General features: G+C 39.6%; 1 protein-coding gene across 1 annotated transcript in view; it reads left to right on the forward strand.

Moving 5' to 3' along the window:
• SHQ1 (SHQ1, H/ACA ribonucleoprotein assembly factor) overlaps positions 1 to 23,632 on the forward strand; it is a 98,744-nt gene that overhangs the window by 43,835 nt on the left and 31,277 nt on the right. The window contains exon 10 of the mRNA XM_005695727.2: positions 12,565 to 12,685. Within this exon, the coding sequence (XP_005695784.2) occupies positions 12,565 to 12,685 (121 nt within the window). The remainder of the gene's footprint in view (positions 1 to 12,564; positions 12,686 to 23,632) is intronic.

The raw sequence follows: 23,632 nt of genomic DNA on the forward strand, positions 1-23,632 counted from the left end.
TAATATAAAGCCAGGAAAACTGGCTGAGCTTTAAGTCACGTATAACATGTCATTTCCTGCAGAAGAGCTTCTGCCTTGTTTGACTTCTGATTCTCGGCTCCTCCTCAGTTTCCTGTTGCTCTAAAGTACTTGTTCATTGGTTAGTGTGTTCATCTGTTAAGTTATTCATTCAGTAGGTATTTTGTCAGTACCTACTATACAGCTATTTATTATGTACAAAGTGCCCATATGAAGCACAGCAGAAAGCTGAATTAGGTTCACGGACTGTATTTGGGGAACATCTGCATGAATAAGGGAGCTGAGATGTCCATCACAAACATTAAAGACAGAGTAGACAGTGGTAAGCACCTTACAGGAAATGCTGACTGAGTGGTTTCAAAACAGGGAGAGGTGATGTTTCGTTAGGGATCAGAGAAAGCTTCATTCAGGACTAGAGATTTGAATTGGGACTTGAAGGACCGGTAGTATTGCATAGCAGGGTGGAGGGAAGTATTCTAAATATTGTGAGTGAGGGGCATGAGACAGTTTATAGATGAGCATCCGTTTCATCAGTGCAACTTGGGAATTGATAGGCTCTCTGACCCTGTGATTTGCCCTTGTTGTTCCATTGCTAAGTCGTGTCCGACTGTTTGCGACCCCATGGACTTTAGCACACCAGGTTTCTCTGTTCTTCAGTTACCCTACAGCCTCTAAAATTAGTTGACAGTTTTGCTTGAGTCAACTGGTCTTCAGAATTGATTTCTCTGCTTCCCTAATATGATCACTTAATCTCCTGCTCTCCAGTCAGGAGACGATATTTCTTTCTGTTTCTCTCTTCATTCTAAATTGTTCTTGAACTTTTCCTTTCTTAGTCAATTCCCTGTCACAGTTAAAACATTTTGAAGAATGGAACAACTGTAGCGCTTTCAGTCAATTTCAGTAGCATGGAATTCAGACCAGATATTTGAAGCTGTGTTGGTATCTGCTTTTGCTGACTGCTGCCTTACATGCCAACCAGCCTAAGAAAGGAGGGACTCTGGAGCCCTGGAGAGTGTGACCTGCAGCTGAAATGCGTGAAGGAGAGTGTAGGATTCCGCTGGGAAGTCCCCGTGTGCCGATCTTCTGCCTTGCTCTCCTGGGATTCTTCAACAAGGCAGAGCAGACTTCTTTTACTTCCATCGCTTCCTCAGAGCCTAAATCTGTGTTCCCAATCTTAAATTGGCACATTCTTACTGCCTATCTATATTATTTATCCTCACAGCATTTTGGGGTTTATACATACACTTTTGTATGGAAGGGTATTGTATATGAGCATGAACATTAAAGGGAAGAAAATAAAATTCTGATCAACTCCACGGACACATATTTCCTCTAAGTATCTTATTAATCATTAAACATTGTTAATCACTGAAATTTTTTTAGATTGCTTGCCTGGAAATTGCTAGATTACGTTTGTGTAAAGCATTCTTTGTTCTCTTAAAATATTCTCTGCTAAGTCGCTTCAGTTGTGTCTGACTCTGTGTGACCCCATAGATGGCAGCCACCAGGCTCCTCTGTCCCTGGGATTCTCCAGGCAAGAATACTGGAGTGGGTTGCCATTTCCTAATCCGAGAATATTCTTTAGGGGGCAGCATTTCCTGTATGGTTTACAAATAACAAATTGCTTTTAATTGCCATAACTGATTAAGATCTTATGGTTATTCTGCTCCCTCCAAGAAATCACTTAAAGTATCTTATGGGTGGGTAATAGCTCAAGATACACTGCTGATCTTTTAAGTATTTAAATTTAAATCTACATGGTATTTACATTTAAATCTACATGGTATTTCCTATACTATTTATATAAGATTTTTTGTTAATTTCTACAGTTTCTGATCTGATAAAGGTAGAAAAATGTATATATTTAAGACAAATTTGGGAGAACAAAGAGAAAATATTTTATTTACCCTGAAGAGTGAAAGTCCTGTGGCATGGTAATATTGAGACCTAGATGAAGTATGTGCTGTGCTGTGCTTAGTCATTCAGTTTTGTCTGACACTTTGTGACCTCATGGACTATAGTCCCCCAGGCTCCTCTGTCCATCGGATTCTCCAGGAGAAAATACTGGAGTGGGTTGCCATGTCCTCCTCCAGGGTATCTTCCCAACTCAGGCATCAAACCCAGGTCTCCCTCATTGCAGGCGGATTCTTTACTGTCTGAGCCACCAGGGAAGCCCAGATGAAGTATACTGAATAATAAATACTTGTATGTTATCTGGAAATCATGGAAGAATTATATTTTTGCAATTAGGGTTCCTTTAAATAGAAATTAATACTGAAAAATAACAAGCAAGCAGATATTTATTCAACAGACACAAATCAAGTCCCTTCTCTGTGCAAGACATTAAAAGAGAATCAGGAAAGAATTATGAGGATATATATGACTTGGCTTTGGCTCTTGAGTTTATCGTGTAACAGGAATGATAAGACAAAAATACAAAATATAAGTATTTACAATATACAAAGGAGAAAAAGTCCCTTAAGATAATATCTTAACATCTTCAACTGTTGAAAAAATTCAAAACAAAAATAGCATTTCATGACACACATAAATTATATGAACTTCAAATTTTAGTGCCCATAAATGAAGCTTTATTGGAACATAGTCGTCCTCTTTCACTGGGGTGTTGTTTATGGCTGCTTTTGTGATATAATGGCAGAGTTGAGTAGCTGCAACAGATCATGTGGCCTGCAAAGCAAAATATTTACTCTCTGGCTCTTTAGAGAAAAAATTTGCCTCCCCTTGCTATAAGTACATATGAAGTTGACCCTTGAACAAACTTGACTTTGAATATGGGCAGGTCCTTTTATGGGCTTCCTTGGTGGCTCAGACAGTAAAGAATCTGTCTGCAGTGTGGAAGACCCAGGTTTGAACCCTGGGTTGGAAAGATCCCCTGAAGAAGGGAATGGCTACCCACTCCAGTTTTCTTTCCTGGAGAAGTCCATGGACGGAGGAGCTTGGTGGGCTACAGTCCTTGGGGTTGCAAACAGTCAGACGCGACTGAGCAACTGATGCTTTCAGGTCCTCTTACAGGTGAATTTTTTTCTTCAGTAGAAAATACTGTAGCGCCCCACTGTCCATGGTTGGTTGAATCTGTGGATGGGCGAAACTGTAGATACGAAGGCCAGATTAACCCTGTCATTGTTCAAAGATCAGCTGTATTTGGGGTTGGAGGAGAGCCCTTTCCAAGTGAGCCAAGGTCTTTGGCTGCCTTCCATCCTAAATAGTGGCCAGTGTTGATGGGCATCCTGTCATGTTTCTCTCCCCCTATAGGATGAGATGGACACATTCTTCCTGCAATGCAGGAACAGCAGGAGACACAGGTTCGATTCCTGGGTTGGGAAGACGCCCTGGAGGACAACATGGCAACCCACTCCAGTATTCTTGCTTGGAAATCTCATGGACAGAGAACCCTGGCAGGCTATGTCCATGGGATCTCAAAGAGTCAGACACGACTGAAGCAACTTAGCAAGCTCATGTTCAGCTGCAGTGACGCCTTGTACCAGGTGTCTGTTCCTTCCATCACACTTTAGGTTCAGTCTCATCCCAGTGTAGGTTCCAAGATGAGGTGTAGGGAGGAGGTAGAGGTCCTGTATTCTCTAAATGACTATGACCAGAAACCTTAGAAAATCCAAACACAACAAAACCCAGATGCCTTACCTCTCTTTCTGCTTAATTTTCTAATGTCACCAAAAGGGACTTGTAAATCTGGTCAGACCGGGTTTGTTCTTCCCATTTACACGCCATTTGAGAAATCCGGTTGTCTTTCTTCCTGTGTGTTTCTTCTCCCTGACTGCATGTCCAGTCCCAGTTTTCCCAATTTGAAACTAAGCTAATTACACACACAAAAAAAAGTCAGAACTTTTCATACTAATATCTACTGGGAAAAATGAAGTATAATATTAATTAAAGTAGCAATACAAAGAGTTTATTTTAAATTGAGCTACCAGGCATTGAGATCCATGCCATATTCATGACAGAATAGTTGAAATGCAATTTTATCTGCATAATTAAGAAGTTTTAGATGCTTATGGATTTTTTAAAAAATTCAGATCTAGATTGCAGCTGTTCTTTTTTTTTTTTTTTTAATTTTAAAATCTTTAATTCTTACATGCGTTCCCAAACATGAACCCCCCTCCCACCTCCCTCCCCATAACATCTCTCTGGGTCATCCGTTCTAAGAGCTTTTTTTCCAAGCATGTTCAGCTTCTTGACCTGTCTACTTTTATACTTACTGTGTGGATTTTTTTTTTTAATGTTTTACCTTGAACTTGGATGCCTCACTCTTAACTGTCTAAAGAAATGGAAATTAGTCATGCTGCCATTATGTAATTTTGATGACATCCGGCCATGTATTTCTACATTGACACAACTGCTGGCTTTGACAGGTGACTTAAAGAGGAGGATAGAGTGAATGTCAAGGCTGTCCTTTCAAACCAGTGAATCTAGAAGAGATTGTTAGAGCAGAAAAGGCAAAAAGCAGCCTTGGGTTAAATTCTTTATTTGAACTTCAGATGGTGTGGTGGTACAAGAAAGTTGGCACAGCTACATCCTTTTCTTGTTGGGAATAGAAATGAAAAGGGAAGGTAAACATGTTGTGTACCACACATCTGTCAGGACACCTTGACTTTTGGGTACAGATCACAAAGGTGTTATAATTAGTACAAGTTAACTGAGCAATCTGACCAAGTGGTTTTAAACTTAAATTTTGTGTACTCTGGGTTACATTAGTAAGCTGCCTTTACTGAACAGGATCCTACCATTTGCCAGACATTGTTTTAGACCCTGGAAGACAAATGGAAAGCTGTGTTCTTTCCCATCAAGAGGTTTGCCACAGAAGGTGATAAATAGTGACACTATGTGTTATGTAGTGGCTGGGACGCAGACATACCTATGCTCATCATGGCTGTTGTTTCCTAGCTGTGTTCTTGGCTAACACCTTCAGCTGAGCCTCAGTTTCCTCTTTTATGAAATGAGCAAGAAAGCACCAAACTAGTAGGGTTAAATGATGCAGTATATAGAGAGTACTTGGTGGGTAGCTATTAATTAACAGACAGTGTGACAGGCATTTTGAAAGAACCCAAACTAGCTTGGGTGGAGGAGGGTAGGGTTGGGCAGTTAGTTGGCAGCCAGTTCCTAAGGAAGCATGGCCCATGTTGAGACTTGATGGAAAATTAGATTTGGGTTGAGGTTTGTGCTTTCTAGGCAAAGGGAACATTTACAAAGTATATGTTTGCTTTGTGCTGATTTCATTTGTGGCTATACAGATAATATGTGTAATTTTAATAACAAAAAGGCATCTAAAAATTGATCTAAGGCTATCAATTTGTACTTGAAATAACAACTGTCATTGCTTCCAATATGTGTTTCTTTATTGCAACTCAAAAGTGTAAGAGCTTAAACGGCATCTGAAGAAGTTAAGGATAAAATACTAAATAGACTGAGAAGCTTTCATAAAGTTAAACTAACTCATGTTTGTGTTGTTAGGGACTTTATGCTACTTTCTAACAGGCCTGCTATTGAAGCAAATTCCCACACTTTGATTCTCTTCATTTTGATTACTTTGATATAGTTCTTCTGTCATCCCTTTTTATGGCCCAGTGATCTCTGAAAATCAATGTTAAAGATAATTCATAAATTATCCCTCCTCATAATATGGTCTCATCAAAATCCCAGAATTCTAGCCAGGCATCTACTGAGTTACTCATTTTAAGATGATAGCCATGCTGGGTTTTATTTTGAGATGCTCTTACAAATGAAGGCCAACCAGTGCTTTCCTTCAGATGTTTTGAATCACCATTTCTTTCTCCTTTACTCTTTTTGGCTTCTTGTTATGTATGGTTCAAAACTTTAAAGGACAGAACTATACCCAGAAAATCACAGTCATATCATAGCTATAATGTGCCAAGAGTTGAAAAGAAATTCTGCTCTTACTGTATAGAGTTAGCAATTTATATTATTTTTTCTATGCTGGCTTTTAGCCAGTAACAATATCCACTATTCTTCTAATCTCCTAGAGATGGGAGCCATTTCTTAAGAGCCTTCAACCATGAGCTGGCCTGTCACTGAATGATTATGGTCAAACCTGGTCAGCTAATAGGAGGATCTCAGATAGCCAATGGATTCTAATTTAGAACAGTTCAATCTTGTCTCTGGTTTAAGATGTGTTAACCTGAGATGCCACATCTGTCCAGAACAGGAAAGCATATTGTTCTTAGTTTACATTCCCGTTAAAGGAAAGCTGGAGAATGCATAGCCAGAGACTGTGTTAAATACTGTTTCCTGCCCACCTGATTGTTACCATCATGCGTTTGTTGATGGTGGTGTTGTGTTTCTCTGTCGTCATTAGATAGTCCTTTTCCCAGAAGTGAAACGTGCATGGAACTTGTCCATTTATGTGCCATATTTCTAGTTTTGAAGTCCCTTCACTGATTTAAAACTCTTAGAGAAATCTTGGTGTCAAAAGTCTTTCCTCCATGGAAAGAGTTGGCTTCACTGAGGACCAGGCGAGCATAGAGAATCCCTGCTCTTCGGAGAGGTCTGTTAGTGTATCACTGCAATGAAATTAGTTACTGTGGTTACTATGCAAGGTACCTGCTTTTTCGTGCTCCAGGCCAGGCAGTGAACTGGTGGAAAATGGTCACTCATCTGCAGTGCCTTGCAGCAGAAATGATTCTTTTGGATTTAGGTCTGAACAATTTTTTAGCTCCATGTGTTGTATAACTAGCCCATGACTAGCTACAGCCCCACAGAAGGCAGGTACATTGAGTCCCCTTCTAGCCACTGGTCGTGTGACAGTCTGAAGATGGACCAGCTTTTTCCTTTGCTCATAGCTCTTGGATAAGTGTTTGGCAACTTGAGAGAAAAAGCAGTCAGTGTAAGAGATGTGAAAAAGAGAAGAAAAAAAAGTGCATGCTTCCCAAGCTTCTTGGCTATGATGCTGCAGTCACCTATGGCGATTTAGTAGGAATACATGGGATCAAATATGTCCTTGGAGTAACAGTATACATTGTTGGGGGCAGGATGGTTTTAATGTACTTTTGGTTCTAGAGTGGCAGCTGCCAGTAGCCTAGTTGGCTTTTAGCTTATTTGTCACATAGCACACTGCAAAAATAGTTTGAATAAGACTTACAATGAAAACATAAACTTTGAAAGAATGCCTAAAACTGCCTCACATGTGATTTTCTAGAATCACCTGATCTAAATGTTGCTTGTCTATTGTTCAAAAATACAAGGTAAAGAAGACTGAAATAGGAATTAAAAAATTTTAACATTCTTTGTCAATATTTCAAAGGGTAGCTCTGTAGTCAGGAATATCTGAATTTTGGTAAATTACTAAATGTTTATTGTGGAGAATTTTGAAAATAGGGGAAAGTTATTTCTGTGTCCATGGAGATGCCATGATAGCCTTGAGCAGTGGGAGAAGTTCAAGTTGTCACGGTGTCCCTCAGTGGGTTCTGCTTCAAGAGAATATCCAGGGCTCTGTTGCCTTTAAGAATACTGCTGCATGTAAAACAGCAAATAATCTTAAGCTGTAAAAAAAACTCAAACTTACAAGATCAGTGAAGTTGCATCCATATATGAGGTACATCGATATATGAGGTAGTTTTTTAATGTCCTAGTAATGCCTAATGTGATTGGCCTGCGAATCTCTGTAGAATTTGCTCTTATTGCAATAAGATTGTACATAGTTATGAACTATAAAATTAAAGTAAGTATGAACTATATTTTTAAAAAAATAGGGGAAAGTTTAAAGAAAAATAAACAACTGTAATCCCATGTGTGAAACAATGCCCGACACACATCAGACTCCCACATATTTGTTCAATGACTATAGAAATATGAGTGTGTTCATGCTTAAGATTTTTTCCCATGTATATTTGTCTTTTTTTTTTTAAAAAAAAAGAAAGAAAATAGAGATCAGAACATAAGTACAGTGTAACTTCACTTTAAATTTTAAAAGTTAATTTCTTTGGTCATTGCTATCATTATTGTTATTATTTTGTGATAACTGGAAGATTTGAACTTGCCTGTGACCCCTAGCAAGGGGCAACCTCACTTTAGGCATGTCTGTTAAATGAAACTAGGAAATTTCTTTTAAAAAAATTATTTAATTTGCTTTATCCAGTGATTCGTGAATCAGCATCCCATCTAGTAAGTGGAAGAGAGCTCCTATAATTTCATTAGGTAATGGTTGCAATGAATTCCCATTAAACATGTGACCTTAATTCCACACTCTTTTTCAGAAAAATCTCTGGTGTGTAGGGTCTTTTATCACTACTGCCCACAGTTACCTTTAGGTCTTGTCCCCACAGTCCTGCCTGATCACCTTCATATTCTCTTCCTTTTCACAGTCTCACTTCTGCCAGACTCATCTGTTTACTCCCCGTTTCCCTGCTAGAACTATCGCTCCATCTAAATGGTCTCTTTCTGTTGTTCCCCTAACCCACCCCATTTTAAGTCTCTGCTCCTTTATATGCCACCCTGCAAGCTGGCATACCTACCCCTTTTCTTCACTCACTGAATTATTTTCTATGAGAAAGAAGAAAGTGTTAGTTGCTCAGTTGTGTCTGACTGCGATCCTGTGGACTGTAGCCCGTCAGGCTCCTCTGTCCATGGAATTCTCCAGGCAAGAATACTGGAGTGCGTTACCATTCCCTTCTCCAGGGGATCTTCCTGTCCCAGGGATTAAACCTGGGTCTCCTGCACTGCAGGCAGATTCTTTACCATCTGAGGCAACCTAGCTCCAAATCCTGCATTTTCTATTAACTCTCTTGTATTAGTAGGGCATATCATATTGAGAGGCAGTATTCTGGGGCATCATGCCGTAGAGGAGCTTATGTAAGCTTCAAGTGAATGTTTTTTTGGTTGACTTTGAAACCTTTAAGTTAGTAGTTGTCATAAAACTCCGTGTCCCCATCCCGACCCCCCGAACAAGAGAGGGAGGGAAAGTAAGAACTTGGCATATGCTTGCCCTGACAATTTTTTTCTCTGTTGCAATTTAAACTGTTTCCCAAAATTCTCATAGTTTCATTAGTTATCCCTTGATTTTTTCCTGTTTGAATAACATGGCTAACTTGGTTTCATCAGTTCTGTGAGTTATGATTTGGCTCCTTCCTCCTGTATTCAAACTTAGCCTTCAAGGTTACCTACTTTGTAATTAAAATAGGTCTGTGGTGGTGGGGAGATGGAGATCCACACTCCTTATTAGATACAGTAACCCTGGGCCACTTTGATAAGACACAAAGACCTTGGCTTAACCAAATGTAGTTTTAGGCCTTCTAAGTATTTATTTCTCTTAACCCATTGAGCAGTGAAGTGTTTGTTGACATTCTTTCCCTTTGCATATAAGGAAGCCACATAAATCATGAACACTTTTGAAAAAGACGTGGTCTCTGTTTTGAATTTAGTACCCCCTTAACTATTGAATAATAAAAATGTGATATAACCAAATGGGCCAAGAACGCATGGGTAGCAGAGCACAGTGGGTAGCTTCTGGAGTCAGTATGATCAGAATTTAGATCCTCCACTCAAGGGCACTGTATCTTACGGTCCTTGAGCCTCAGTTTCTCTTTCTTTGAAATGAGCAAGGGAGGTTATGGGGAGAATCAACTGTGTTTTCTTTCCACTTCTCTCCTTTGCAGGGTTGAGTCAATAACTTGATACCTGGGGAAGTCAGTCCAGGCCTCCTGAAGGAGGAAGACTTGAACTGAGCTGTGAAGGCAGGCTAGGATTCTACTAGGTGGAGTGAAAAAGTAAAGGCTTTCCAGATGTGGGGAATCAATCAAGCCACAGACTGGTCCATAGAGCCTTGCAAGCAAGTGCAGGGAACCACTTGAAAACAGTGCATCAAAATGTATGAGAGGGCTTGACAGGAGAGAGTCTGCAACCTGAGGGATGCAGAAGAATTTATAATCTAGGATGAGTGAGGATGGGTTGTTGGGAAGTAGTGGAGGAAGGGTAGCTCTGAAAGGCACTTCCAGAGAAAAATCATCCGGGCTTGGTGTGTGAGGCTAGGTGATTGGCGAAATTGCAAGGGTTTAAGCAGGTGATTGGTGGCTGGTGGTAAAGAACCTGCCTGCCAATGCAGGAGATGCAGGTTTAATCCCTGGGGGAAGATCCCTTGGAGAAGGAATGGTAACCCACGCCAGTATTCTTCCCTGGGAAATCCCATGGTCAGAGGAGCCTGGTGGGCTACAGTCCATGGGGTCACAAAAGAGTTGGATATGACTTAGCAACTAAACAACAACAAAGCAGGCGATTACTGTGTCATTCATTCATCATTAAAACACTTAAATAAAAAATCTGCTGCTATGGGGTTCTGTTCTAGGTACTGAGGATTAACCACTGAAAAAAATAGAAGTCCCTGCTGTCTCGAAGCTTAGTTTCTAGGGTTAATTGTGCTAAAAATTTAGTGGCTGCAATTTTGGCATCTTGAAGTGTTATTAGGTAGGTCATGATGCTTTTATCATGTCTAAAAGTCAGGTGGGAAATGTCAGTGAAAGCACATCCAGTGTTTTCACGAAATCAGTAGACAATATTTTCATGTTTTAGGACTAAAGAATAAAGCAATTAAACTGAAAATGCTGTATTTCACAGATCAAAGGAAATTTAGTAATTTGCCTTATAGTTGATAAATTTCAGGGACTATCTTGAAGTTTGGAACACCTAGAGAGTTGTTGTTGAGTTGTGAAAGGTTCCTTTTGTAGGTTTGGGTTTGGGTTAAAATTAGGTTCATTTAACAATCAGGATTTAGAAAAGGCAGAGGAACCAGAGATCAAATTGCCAACATCCGTTGGATCATGGAAAAAGCAAGAGAGTTCCAGAAAAACATCTATTTCTGCTTTATTGACTATGCCAAAGCCTTTGACTGTGTGGATCACAACAAACTGTGGACAATTCTGAAAGAGATGGGAATACCAGACCACCTGACCTGCTTCCTGAGAAATCTGTATGCAGGTCAAGAAGCAACAGTGAGAACCAGATGTGGAACAACAGACTGGTTCCAAACAGGAAAAGGAGTACGTCAAGGTTGTATATTGTCACCCTGCTTATTTAACTTATATGCAGAGTACATCATGAGAAATGCTGGGCTGGATGAAGCACAAGCTGGAATCAAGATTGCTGGGAGAAATATCAAAAACCTCAGATATGCAGATGACATAACCCTGATGGCAGAAAGCAAAGAAGAACTAAAGAGCCTCTGATGAAAGTGAAAGAGGAGAGTGAAAAAGTTGGCTTAAAACTCAACATTCAGAAAGCTAAGATCATGGCATCGGGTCCCATCACTTCATGGCAAATAGATGGGGAAACAGTGGAAACAGTGTCAGACTTTTATTTTTTGGAACTCCAAAACCACTGCAGATGGTTGCTGCAGCCATGAAATTAAACGACAATTGCTCCTTGGAAGAAAAGTTATGACCAACCTAGACAGCATATTAAAAAGCAGAGACATTACTTTGTCAACAAAGGTCCGTCTAGTCAAAGCTGTGGTTTTTCCTGTAGTCATGTATGGCTGTGAGAGTTGGACTATAAAGAAAGCTGAGCACCGAAGAACTGATGCTTTTGAACTGTGGTGTTGGAGAAGACTCTTGAGAGTCCCTTGGACAGCAAGGAGATCCAGCCAGTCCATTCTAAAGGAAATCGGTCCTGAATGTTCATTGGAAGAACTGATGCTGAAGCTGAAACTCCAATACTTTGGCCACCTGATGCGAAGAACTGACTCATTTGAAAAGACCCTGATGCTGGGAAAGATAGAGGGCAGGAGGAGAAGGGGATGACAGAGGATAAGCTGGCTGGATGGTATCACCGACTCAATGGACATGAGTTTGATTAAACTCCTGGAGTTGATGATGGCCAGCGAGGCCTGGCGTGCTGCGGTTCATGGGGTCGCAAAGAGCTGGACACGACTGAGCGACTGAACTGAATGGAACTGAACAAACAGGAAGAAGTAATTAAGTTGGACAAGACTTCGATACTTGATACCTTTTTACCAAGTGATTTTGTCAGTTTGTTTTTGAAGTAGAGTTATGATATTTTATATTTTTCAGTCTGAGTTTTCTTCAGTTCTTTAAGGTGGAAAATTTTAAGTTTGTTCTAGGTAATTCCTTGACAAACAATATTGATTTAAGAAATAGAGACATTTGAAAATATAATTTTCCATGGTATTTTGAAAGCTTGAATTAGAGAAACATTATCTAATTAAAGCTATAATACATTTAAATATTCATTTACTTATGATAACTTCTCTCCTTGTTATTTAATGTATCTTGTCATATCTTACAGTGTTTTTATGGTAACCGTAATTAATCGACTATAACAGTAGAGTATAAAGACTTTTCTATAACTCTTCAGGAAAGAAATAAAGAGGTTTGGAGTTAATGATATTGATATGATATCCTGCAATAAAAGAATATGAAAAATATTTAAAAATGATTAAAACTCTGAGCTGCTATACATGTGTTACTCCTCAGTATGTGAATTTCTGTTAAAAAAATCACATCTTTTTTCTTGAGGATAATTTTATTTTTTTCAATTTCCTTTTAGGGAAAGGTGCAGTTTTAAAGTGTCTACTGGACATTCACAAAATTTTTCAGGAAAATGACCCAGCTTATATTCTAAATGATCTCTACATCTCAGACTACTGTGTGTGGATTCAGAAAGCCAAGTAAGTTTTGAGTTATGTATGCTACATACTCCCATTTCTGGAACACTGAAGAAAGCAAAATAACCTGGAGGATTAGTTTTAATGGGGGAGAAGCCTGTACACCTACCAAATACTTGAGAAGTACTGGATCAACATGGGGTACTTGGTGAAGTTGCTTAGAGAGGAGGTGCAGATGACAGAAAGGTGAAGTTTTCTAGAAAAAATTAGTAATAGCTTGGAAAATAAATGTTAAACAGTTGTGACTATTCATTGTTACACTGTTGACTGTTCCCAATGAAACTGCAAGACTGGTCTATCTGAACCTGTATCTGTAGTTTATTTATAGGGGAGTGTGAATGTGTGTGTGCTAGCAAATGTGTAACATGACAGGATAGAGACCTAATCAGATCTAATGAAAATAACTGTGCCCTCTTTGGTTAATCACTGGCGAATGGAATCCTTTATTCAGAGTATAAGAACAACTTTCAGAGCCTAATTAAGTGTATCTAAGGGTCTGAACACTAAGAAATGAGCTCCTTGAACTTGGTATGTAGAAAAACATTTTTTAATTGTTTACCACAGTCTCACTCAAGGAAGCTTATCAAGTTTAAAAATGCAATGAATTTTCATTTTGTTAAGAATGTTCTATAGACCTAATTCTTATCAGACATGCCCCAAATATCCATTTTAGTAGTAGGAGACTGTTAATTGAGAACATACAAAAAGAGCCTTTGGTTGGAATAATTCTTAGGTGTATAGAAAATAATGGCATAATATCATTTGTGACTTAGAAGATAAATGATAATATTTTTACTATTACTGTGAATGGTAAATGAATGCGTTAGGATGGCTTTTAATGCCTGTTTTGAACAAGCCATTATATAGAATTTATTTTTGATTTCTGTTCATGGGGAAGCAATTATATTGCAGAGTGATGTAAGAAAAAAACTTGAGGATGTACCTGTTATAAGCAAAATGCTTAGGGACTGCTCAAGATAATGCCTAATAGCGTACAGCAGGTGGTGTCAGCATTCGAAGTAGAAATCTAGATTTCACCAGATGGAAAATTGCATCTTTAACCCCTGAGGTCATAATGGTATGTCATCACTTCATTTGAGCCTTCTGCTAATTGAGCTTATCAAATACCCTGCTGCCATTTCCCGTTGTTTTCATAATAAAATTAAATTGAAATAGTCTATTTGTGAGGGTTTAGGTTTTGCTTTTTTCTTTCAGGGTGAGGATTTTATAAGCATGTAATGAGCATTGAAGTTTATGCTAGGATCCCATTTCTGAGAGTGCCTCCTTGCTCTGTTTGTGGCATTCTTTATTGACTAGAGAGATCTTATTTCATTGAAGTAGAAGAGTGTAATGCCCTCAAGTTGATGTGGGAATTAATAGGACTTTCTTTGGCTTTAAAAGTTTTTCCCTTTGTTTTAAGTTGCAGGAAATCAAATAACATTCTTAGGCTCCTTGTCATTGTTATGGTGACAGTAATTTTTAAAAAGATGTTAATGTATAGGGAGCAGATTAGAAGAGAGAAACCAACAGGAACTCTTGAAGTTGCTTTGGAAAAGAAATTTTCAACTTTACCATTTGACTGTAACGTCCCTTTCTCTAAGTAGACTGTGTTGTTTTCACTTTGTGTGTTATGTTTTAACTATTTTCCCCTCCCCCTTGAAATAAGAGAACTGAATTTTAATTAAATTTTCTAATTTCATTCTTAATTTTTCAAACAGCATAATTGCGCTCTCTAGTTTCATCTTAATTATGAACTTTGAATTAGTAATACTATGGTGAATGTCCATAATTTTCCTAACTAATTTCTTACTTAATTTTTCACTTTCTATCTCATTTCTTTTCCAAACAATTTGTGAGTGAAATCTAGTGCCTTATTTTTATGTATTAAAATAGTTCTGCATTTTCCATAGTCTTTAGTTGATATTTTTTATTTTTAATAATGACTATATAAAATTTTATTTGAAGTACCAGACAAGTGCTACATTCTGACTAGCATTCCATTTTTACAGTCAGACATTTACTTTGGCAAAAACTTACTGGAATATGGGCAGCAAAGTCTTTCTTATGGTGAATTAATGAAGTTAGGACAACAGTTACCATGAGGTTTTGCTTCAGTGCTTCATAGTTAGTTTTCCTTGTGACATTTGTGTCCTGTAGAGCACACTTGCAGGTCTTAAAAACTGAAGCTCGTGTGTTTTTATTTCGAGCTATAGACTCTGCACATCACTTTTCTAAAAAATGCTTCATGCTATCCTTCATCGTAAGCTTCATTGGAAGTTTCGAGTGTGGTGGCTCCTACAGCAGACACACTCTGGGTAGCAGCATGCAAAGGTGGTTTGCTTGAGGTCATATATCTTATGAGAGAGATGTCTATGATAATCTCAGGTCTTCTGGCTCCAGGTTGCATGTTTTCCCAGATATACCACCTAGACAAGCAGTTGTCTCTGTCCATGATATGGTGTGGGGTGGAGAGTGAAGAGGGAACCTTTCCTTTAGAGGGCTTTTCCTTTAGGAAGAGGGATTAAGAATTTACCTGTCTTCCTCAGGGATGTTCCCATAGCACTTGGCTTAGAGATCACTTGGGCACACAATGTGTCTGCCTCTCATTGTAGTAATTTAGGTGCATATCTCTTTCTTCCTCTAAAATTTTAAAATCCATGTGAATAAGCACCTCTCAGTGCCCATTACAGTCCCTTGTGAGCACAGTAAATTTCAGTTGAATTGAATGGTACCTCATAGAGCCAGTTGAAGGAACACTTCTTTTTTTTTTCCCCCTCAACCGAACTGTAAATCAGCTCTAACCTATGTTTATTGAAATTTTTAGCTACATTTTAGCTATATAAGATTTCGCCTTTCCCCTGATTTCCTTCTAGTGGGCTGTGCTCACCAGTAGCACTGGTAGTTCTGACCTACTGAAAGTTTAGCATTTTACACTCTTTAGTATAAGCTGGCGGAGAAGGCAATGGCACCCCACTCCAGTACTCTTGCCTGGAAAATCCCATGGATGGAGGAGCCTGGTAGGCTGCAGTCCATGGGGTCGCTAAGGGTCGGACACGACTGAGCGACTTCACTTTCACTTTTCACTTTCATGCATTGGAGAAGGAAATGGCAACCCACTCTAGTGTTCTTGCCTGGAGAATCCCAGGGACAGGGGAGCCTGGTGGGCTGCTGTCTATGGGGTCGCACAGAGTCGGACACAACTGAAGTGACTTAGCAACAGCAGCAGCAGTATAAGCTGGAGTGGAAAAGCTTACACTGTAAAATATGTTCCAGCCCTGCCTCTCATTGACAATAAGACTTTAGTAAGTCACTCCATTACTTCATCTAATGCATTCAGTGTTAGTATTTTAATGCATGGTGTATTTTAAAATGACACAGGATAAAATATGATGTTGTTTTTCTGTGTCAAAGATTTTGGATTTTTTTTTTTTAAGTAGTTAAAATCTAAAGTCCACTAAACTTCACTATAAGTCAGAGCTTGTCCGTGCAGATTCTATATCCTCGTTTTCTCTGGTATAGTTTTTTAAGGTAGGTGGTTGTAGGGGAGAAAAGAAAATATATGTCTCTGAAACACTGAACATTGAACCGATAAGTGGTTTACTCTCATTAATGTTCTTTGTGCGTTTGTTTTTTTCACTGCTTTTTTTTTTTGCATTGTTCCCACTCGCCATGAAATGAAATCTTATTTTGCAGCCCCTTGGACACTAATGTGCAAAGTTTGTAGAGGTAAACAACTCCATTGCTAGAGAATTTTATTTGATAAATCCTGGACCTCAGATTCTGTAGTAGAGCATGTTCTGCTCTGCAGAAGCTCTTAGCACGCCTGGTGGTTGCTGCGTGCCTTTCATTGGTCAGCTTCCACAGTGGGCCCCTCCCCCAAGCGAATGACTGTCCAAGAGCGACGGTTAGTGGTCCTGCTCAGCCATTGGTCAGTTTTGCATTGGGCCCCTCCCACAATGAATAATTGTCATAGAGCAACCGTTAGTGAGCCATTTGGCCAACCGTCAGCGGAGCTGTGGTCCTGAGGTGGAGAGTGAGGTAAGAGGTGGATCCCGGCTTTCTCCCGGTGCCCTCTAGCTCACCTGGCCTTGGGCCAGCGCATGAGCTGGGTGGTCCAGGAAACAAGGAAACAAGCCCTCGCCAAGGCAGCCCACTGGCTGGGCCCGCTTTGAGGTGGGGTGAATCTCTTCTGTTTCCCTGCCTCTGTGCCCTGACGGCCGCAGCCGTCTGCCTGGCATGCACTCTGCTGGCCCCGCCTCCGCCGTTCCAACTTCCTGAGGAACCTGAGGGTCAGTTGGGTCTTAGGTGCCTCCCTCCATGATGACAGCAGGGCAGCGTCTGGGGACCTGACTCTGGGGAAGCTGCCAGCTGAGACCTGCTTCCTTAGCCAAGACCTGGGCGCTGGCGGGAGGACCAGGCCGAGTGGTATGTGAGAGTTTTGGGGCAGAGTAACTGGCCCTGCGGAAACCTCTCCTCTCAAGTCAGGACCTGGACCTCAGAGGGTGAAAGCTGTGCCCTGGGACCTTGCTCTTTCTTGTCAGAACAGAGAATAACATTTGTTTATTTTAGTGTAGATATATAGGAACATCATTGACATGACCTCAAGAACAAAGAATCTGGTACCAAAAAATTTGCAGCAGCTAATCACTCTCTTCCCTCACCTTTTCTATGACGAAAGCTTTTGGAGAGTTTGGGGGTTTTAAGGCAGGAGCCACCCATCTCCTTGCAAGGCTGTCAGTAAACTTTATCTGTTCCAAACTCTGATGTTTTGGCATTGTTTGGCCTCACTGTGTATCAGACACACAGACTGGCGTTTCGGTAACATTTCCTCAATTGTGAATAAACTCAAGCTATTTCTGCACTAAAATCTTAAAATTTTAGAAAACTTAAAACCTTATCATTGCTTCATACTGCTTTGGTTGCTTCTTCTGTGTATGTGTTTTGGTAGGGAAAAGAATTATGTTCCTGAGAAGAGTGTAGATCTCCTCCTTCTGGCTTTCTCTTGTTCCTGGTTTATCTGCCAAAAGCCATGAGAGTGGTGGTAACTGATGCAGAGGTAAAACATCAGCATTGGATGTAAAAGTGGAATTATTTATTTTTTTAATCACTAACTATCGAGCCCTACCATGTGCTAGAAAGAACTGAGGTGATGGAGCCACTGTGGTGAACAAGAGACATGCCACCTTGCAGCTGACCTTCTAGCAGAAAACACAGATATAAGGGAATATTATTTTGTAGCCAAATAGCAGCGGCAGTGGGAATGTATGGGTGCTGTGGAACTACCTAGAAGGCCACATGCCTAGTCTTAGGAAACCGCTTCTAGAAGGAAGAGTTGAAGGTGAGAGCTGAAAGGTCAGTAGGGGATGGTCAGATGCAGATGGGGAAGCAGGCATGGAGAGTATTTCAGACAATAGGGACAAAAGAATATGGACCTTTTAAAGAGCTTGAAAGCTCAGGTTGGTTGACTCTTGGTACAGGAATGAGAGGAAAGAAATAAGGCTGATTCTTATAGAGCCTTGGCCACATGAAGATGTTTGAAATTTATCCTGGAAGAGTGTGGAGAATCTAAAGAGTTTAAGTGCTGGGGTATGTATGTGAGTGACATGGTGAGATTTAGATTCTGGGAGGGTCCATCAGGTCATACTGTGGGAAATGAACTGGCATAGGGGCAGAGCTCAGATTCAAGCTGGAAAGGCTGGTTTCAGAAGAAAAGGTGATGGAAGCAAAAGGCAGCTGTAGCCTGAGTGAGGCCAGTGAGAGTGGGGCAGGAGACGAGTGGTCAGGGGTAGATGAGAGAGGACCAAGTAAGAATTGGATCTCAGGCAACAATGAGAAGTGGGGGAGTCAAAGATGAGATCTGAATTTTGACTTGGCCAGTAAACCAGGTGGTTGGAGGTGCATTTGCTGAAATTAAATCGTATTGGAGAAGGGTATAGGATGGAGGAGAAGGGAGGTAAGAAGAGTTCAGTTTTTAAAATGTTGATTTGAGATCTCTAAGGAATATCCTTGAAAAAAGAGTCAGGAACATTTGGATCACAGCTGGAAAAGATGTATGGAGAAGAGTTGGACAAAGAAAGGATATGAATTAATAGCAAAACATAAAAAATGGTATCTGATTGCACAGCGCTGTTTCACATATGAGTATAATAATAATCAGGAGTGGGTGCATTCCAGGCTGGGCAAACAGCATCATGCAGAGGAATAGACAAGTCAAACATGTAAGCAACATGGAGAATAGATTTCCTGTTGTAGCTCTGGTCATTGAAGGGGAAGAATGGATGTGAGGCGTTTTTGCTTTTGGATCACAAGTTTTATCTGTCCTTTAGTGTCCCTTTATTATTGAATGAGAGAGTCTGCAGTTAGCCTGGGGTCCCGGCGTTTTAGTAACAGGGCCAGAGATGAAACTCTGATTTCTCCCTTCAGTGTCTGGAGACTACAACAGTATTTTTATGTAGAAATCGCTTGGTTACAAACAAGAAACCCACTCAGACTTTTATAGTAAAAGTGGGGACGTTATCAGAAGGCTTTCAGTTATCTTCTGGGACCCAGATGCTGGGAGTGCAGTTGAATCCCTGAGCTCAAGGCACAAAGTACGACAGTTGGCTGACTTTCTGGTGACCTGTGTCCCTCATGTTGCTTCTTTCTGTAAGTCCTTGCTGCTCTTCTTCCTTGATGCATGAGAAGGAGAATGGCTTTTCCACTGCTCTGAGTTTCCACTTGCCTAGTTTCAGTAGGGATGGACTAGAGTCCCTTGCTTATGATTCCAAGGGAGGGGCACATGGTTGATCCAGTGTGGGTCAGTGTTTGTTTCTGGTCTAGTTGCCTTGATGACAGTGGGCATGTGCCCCCTAAAGTGGTATACACATAGTCCCAGGGCCCACTTTGTCACTAGTGAGTGGCCTTTCTCAGAGCAGGGTGCGGTGCATGTGTGGCATGCAGACCTCCAAAGAGGACTGATGTAATTTCATGACACTTATCTGAGTCATAGCTGAGGGAGAGCCCTGCTGCCCATGTCACTGATGATCACAATAAAAATACAGTGCTGTGGCTGATTTCAGAGACCTGTTTAATTCAGGTGTAACCAAATGATAATCAGGCACTCTAGGTGGTTTCACTTCTTCAGGGGAAGTTACTTCTCTGACAAATGGTACAATGTTAAGTGTTACATTAGCTGCTAATGATTAGCATGTAGAAATTTCAAGAAACAATTGTGCAGAATTTCAAGCAAGTTAAATCTCCCTTGATTTGAAATCATTCTTGGTAAGGTGCTTATTCTGGCCTGTCAAGTTGCTCTTCAGTTTTACTGTTTATTTTTAATTAAATCCACAAATTCATCCTGGATGGGAGTGGGTTTTATCTCTGTAAGAAAAGATTAGTACATGCCAATCTCCATTCACTTATAGCCCTTCAGTGAGGTTTCATATAGAAAGGATTTACTTAATGGTTCTTCACCTTATCACCAGTAGTTCAGCAATGCCCACTGGGGACCGCTGCTCTTCATTAGACTTCTCTAACAAGAAATGTGCCAGTGAGTCATGGGATTATGAATGTTCCTAAAGATTTCAGGTCAAAATAACCCTTTGTAAAGATACAAATGCTCCCTGTAACTATATACATTGAGAAAACTTGTCAAAGAATCCTGTATCTGAATGTTCCAAGGTTCGTGGAGCTTTTTGTTGTTGCTTTTGCTTGTTTTTTAAAATTTGTAGTATCCTTTTTTTTTAAGTAGCCTTTTTTATTTTGGAATAGTTTTAGATTTACAGAAAAATTATGAATATGGTTTAGAGAATTCCCAGATGTCCCAGACTCAGTTTCCCCTATAACTAACTTTTTATATCCGTATGGTCATTTGTCACAAAGAACCATTATTGATACATTATTGTTAGCTAAAGCCCATAGATTTATTTAGATTTTCCTACTTCTTAACTAACATCCTTTTCCTATTTCAGGATATCACATTTTGTTTTGTTTTTTACTAAGAACGGGGACTCAGATCAGTTAAGCTCTGTTTCTTGCATGTTTTGTTTTTTCAAGAGCTTAAATGTTATCAAAAGGCAAAATATTATTGAGATATGTTAAGATTTACTTGAGGGGCTTAATACATACAAACATTCTAATCCAGACCTTGGGAAAAAAATAGTTCGGCAGGTGGGAGAATTTTTAGAAATTTGAAGACATAATTCATTTATTATTTTTACTTCTACCTGTACTGTAGGTATTGTGATTTTGCTAGATTAATAAAAATAGAACAGATTTGTAAAAATAAAGTAAGACATTATATTTTCTTACTGATTTTCTAAAGGTGGAGGATTTAGTGGAAAAAGTGTGAATACAAGTTCTTGTTAAAAAAGAAACTTGCAGGGGTGACTTGGCAGCTCCCAGACCGGAAAGTGCCTGCATTTATTGCTACATGGAGGTTTGTGTGTGTCACGCCCATTCAAGAGCTACAGCTGGGTGGCTGTGTTTGTTTTTTGTCTCTGTCCTTACTCGTTTCATTTCTGGATACTTGGCTTCAGACTTCTCAAATCCTTGGTTTTGGCTTGCTGGAGCCCTGGCTTTTCATGGAGTATAATTAGCTACTGTGTGAGCAAATTGGTATTTTCCTTCACCTCCCTTGCTCTAATGTACTTTTTGCATGTCAAAGGTCTTGGAAAGATTCTCAGTGGAGAAGATCTGCAGGATCAAGTGAGTTCAGGTGGGGATTGATGTAGTCAGCCTTTGTAAACCAGTATTTTCTGCTTCAGATAGAATTTTCCCTGTGCTCGGATGGTCTTCATGTCTCATTCAGAGAAGAGGCTTACATTGATTAATGTGGTGTATGTGTGGTTATCGTACTTAGAAAGTGCTCTGTTTAAGAAGAGCTTTGTCAAGAGCGTCCTTTGAATAGAGTCACAAGAAAGCTTTTTTAAAAAAACTGACAACTTCAAGTACAGTTTCCTTTTTCTTCTGCTAAATATGATTGAAACCCAATCCTTGTTATAACATAATTATCTCAACCTAAGCCAGCAGGGAGTTGCTGTCTTAATGTAAGGGGTGTGAAGTCCCCTAAATAAATAGAGGATTAATTACATTCACAGCATGTTGTGAAGGTGATGAGATTGATTGTGATCATTTGACTGGTCCCATTTCCTGCTCTGACTACTTTCCTGAATAAATAGAAGCTGGGAAAATTATAAATAGAGCTTTAGAGAGTATTGTGCCTGGGATGGGAAATGATGTTGGAAAAGGGCCTCTGAAGTTTATTCCTCTATTGTGAGTGATGTATAACATTTATTGTAGATAATTTTATCATTGATTATTTGCTGTTCTCAGTTTAAACAGTCCAGGAAATAGTGTTTATCTTGTAAAATATAGATATTAATAGAGCATTGAAAGAATTTGACAGATTCTTTTTTAAACGGATGGGTTTCAGCAAATTCCTGGTCCATTTCTAGACGTTTTCACTTAGTGTGGCCTTTTAGAAGGTTTACACTAAGGGAAGTGTCAGCTTTTCCATGCTTGTATTGTCATTTCCTCATAGAAGCTTCTGCTTTTGTTAAAATGATGTAGTATTTTCATGAAGAGTACTGTTTTCTATTTTTATGTTATATTTATCTCTTTTTTGTGCATAGTTTTCTAATACTGTAAAATTGTGGTTACAATTTAGATGTTTATTTTCCAAATCTATTGCAGTCACCTCCAGAGTGAGGTGATCTTAGGCCATGGAGAGCATAAAATAGTCTTTTTAGCATGCAGGAAAACTGTATAGATCTGTGTTTATTAAGAAAAATATTAAGCTTCACTAATATTTAATATATGGATCAGAAGCAAAAATTATGTTTTGTGGGTACCAGACTTTTTAAAATAATGGTCTGAAGTTTAGAGGAACAACCATCCTTGTTTCCAAAGGAAAGCAGTATATTTATTCTCAGCCTGAATTATGGCTGGGAAGGGGTTGTTTTGCCTAAGAAACTGGAGTTGAGGTTCAGGGACTCCAGTCAGGCTCTGCCAATTGCTTGAACTTAGTTGAAGACATAGAAACTCAACTTTTGGAGCGTGAGATTCATGCTAGCTATGAAATGGTCCCTTCCTGCCTTAGTTGTATGTCCTGCTTGCTTAGTGGAGAGAGAGAAGCCCGACTCGGACGGCAGGGCCTTTGTCTCAATGGTAGCACATATTTCTTGGACACTTTGGACTACAGAGGCTTTGTCTTTTGCTTTTGAGCTTCTTATTGTATGAAAGAGTAAAAAGATGACTATCATTGTGAGGCAAAATGATTGAAATTTGAAATGGATGATTATATAGATCTGGGAGTGGGATGAGATAGAGGTTCTTTCTCAAGATGTATGATTCTGTGAAGAATCATTTTGTTATTTCATTGTTAATTACTGATTTGAAAAAATAATTATTGAGCATCTGCTCAACCAGAAGTTAAGAGAAGTGGTGAATTTTAACATTCTAGGATTTCACCTAGAATGTAGTAGGTCCACTACTTGCAGAGGCCTTGTGGCAGGAGGGAATTTTATATGTGTTCAAGAAACTGAAGGAACCAGAATGTCTGAAACCTAAAAGGTGTATGTATGTGTGGATGGATCAGGATGTGGCTGGTGATTCAGGCAGGGCCCAGACTGTAGAGTAGCTTCTATGTAATGTTAAGAATCTTTATCTTAAGTGCAATGGGAAGCTGGAAAAAGGTCGTAGGTACATGATGGGAGATCACTAGGGTAATAGTGTGAATTGCATGTTGTACCAGCTAGAAAAGTTCTTGTAAAGAATGAATGTGACCTGACGAGGAAATTAGGATTTAGAAACTAAAATGAATTTGAGAAGAAAGGGAAAAGACATCATGGAAGATTATGCCTGAGTTTATGGCTTGCACAGCTGAAGAAGTGATGAGAACACATTTGGGAAAAATAATTCTCAGGCTGTTGACTTTGGTTAGAAAAATTCCTCTGTTTATAGAACTTAGCT

The sequence above is a fragment of the Capra hircus genome, chromosome 22, assembly GCF_001704415.2.
Source record: "Capra hircus breed San Clemente chromosome 22, ASM170441v1, whole genome shotgun sequence".
NCBI lineage: Eukaryota > Metazoa > Chordata > Mammalia > Artiodactyla > Bovidae > Capra > Capra hircus.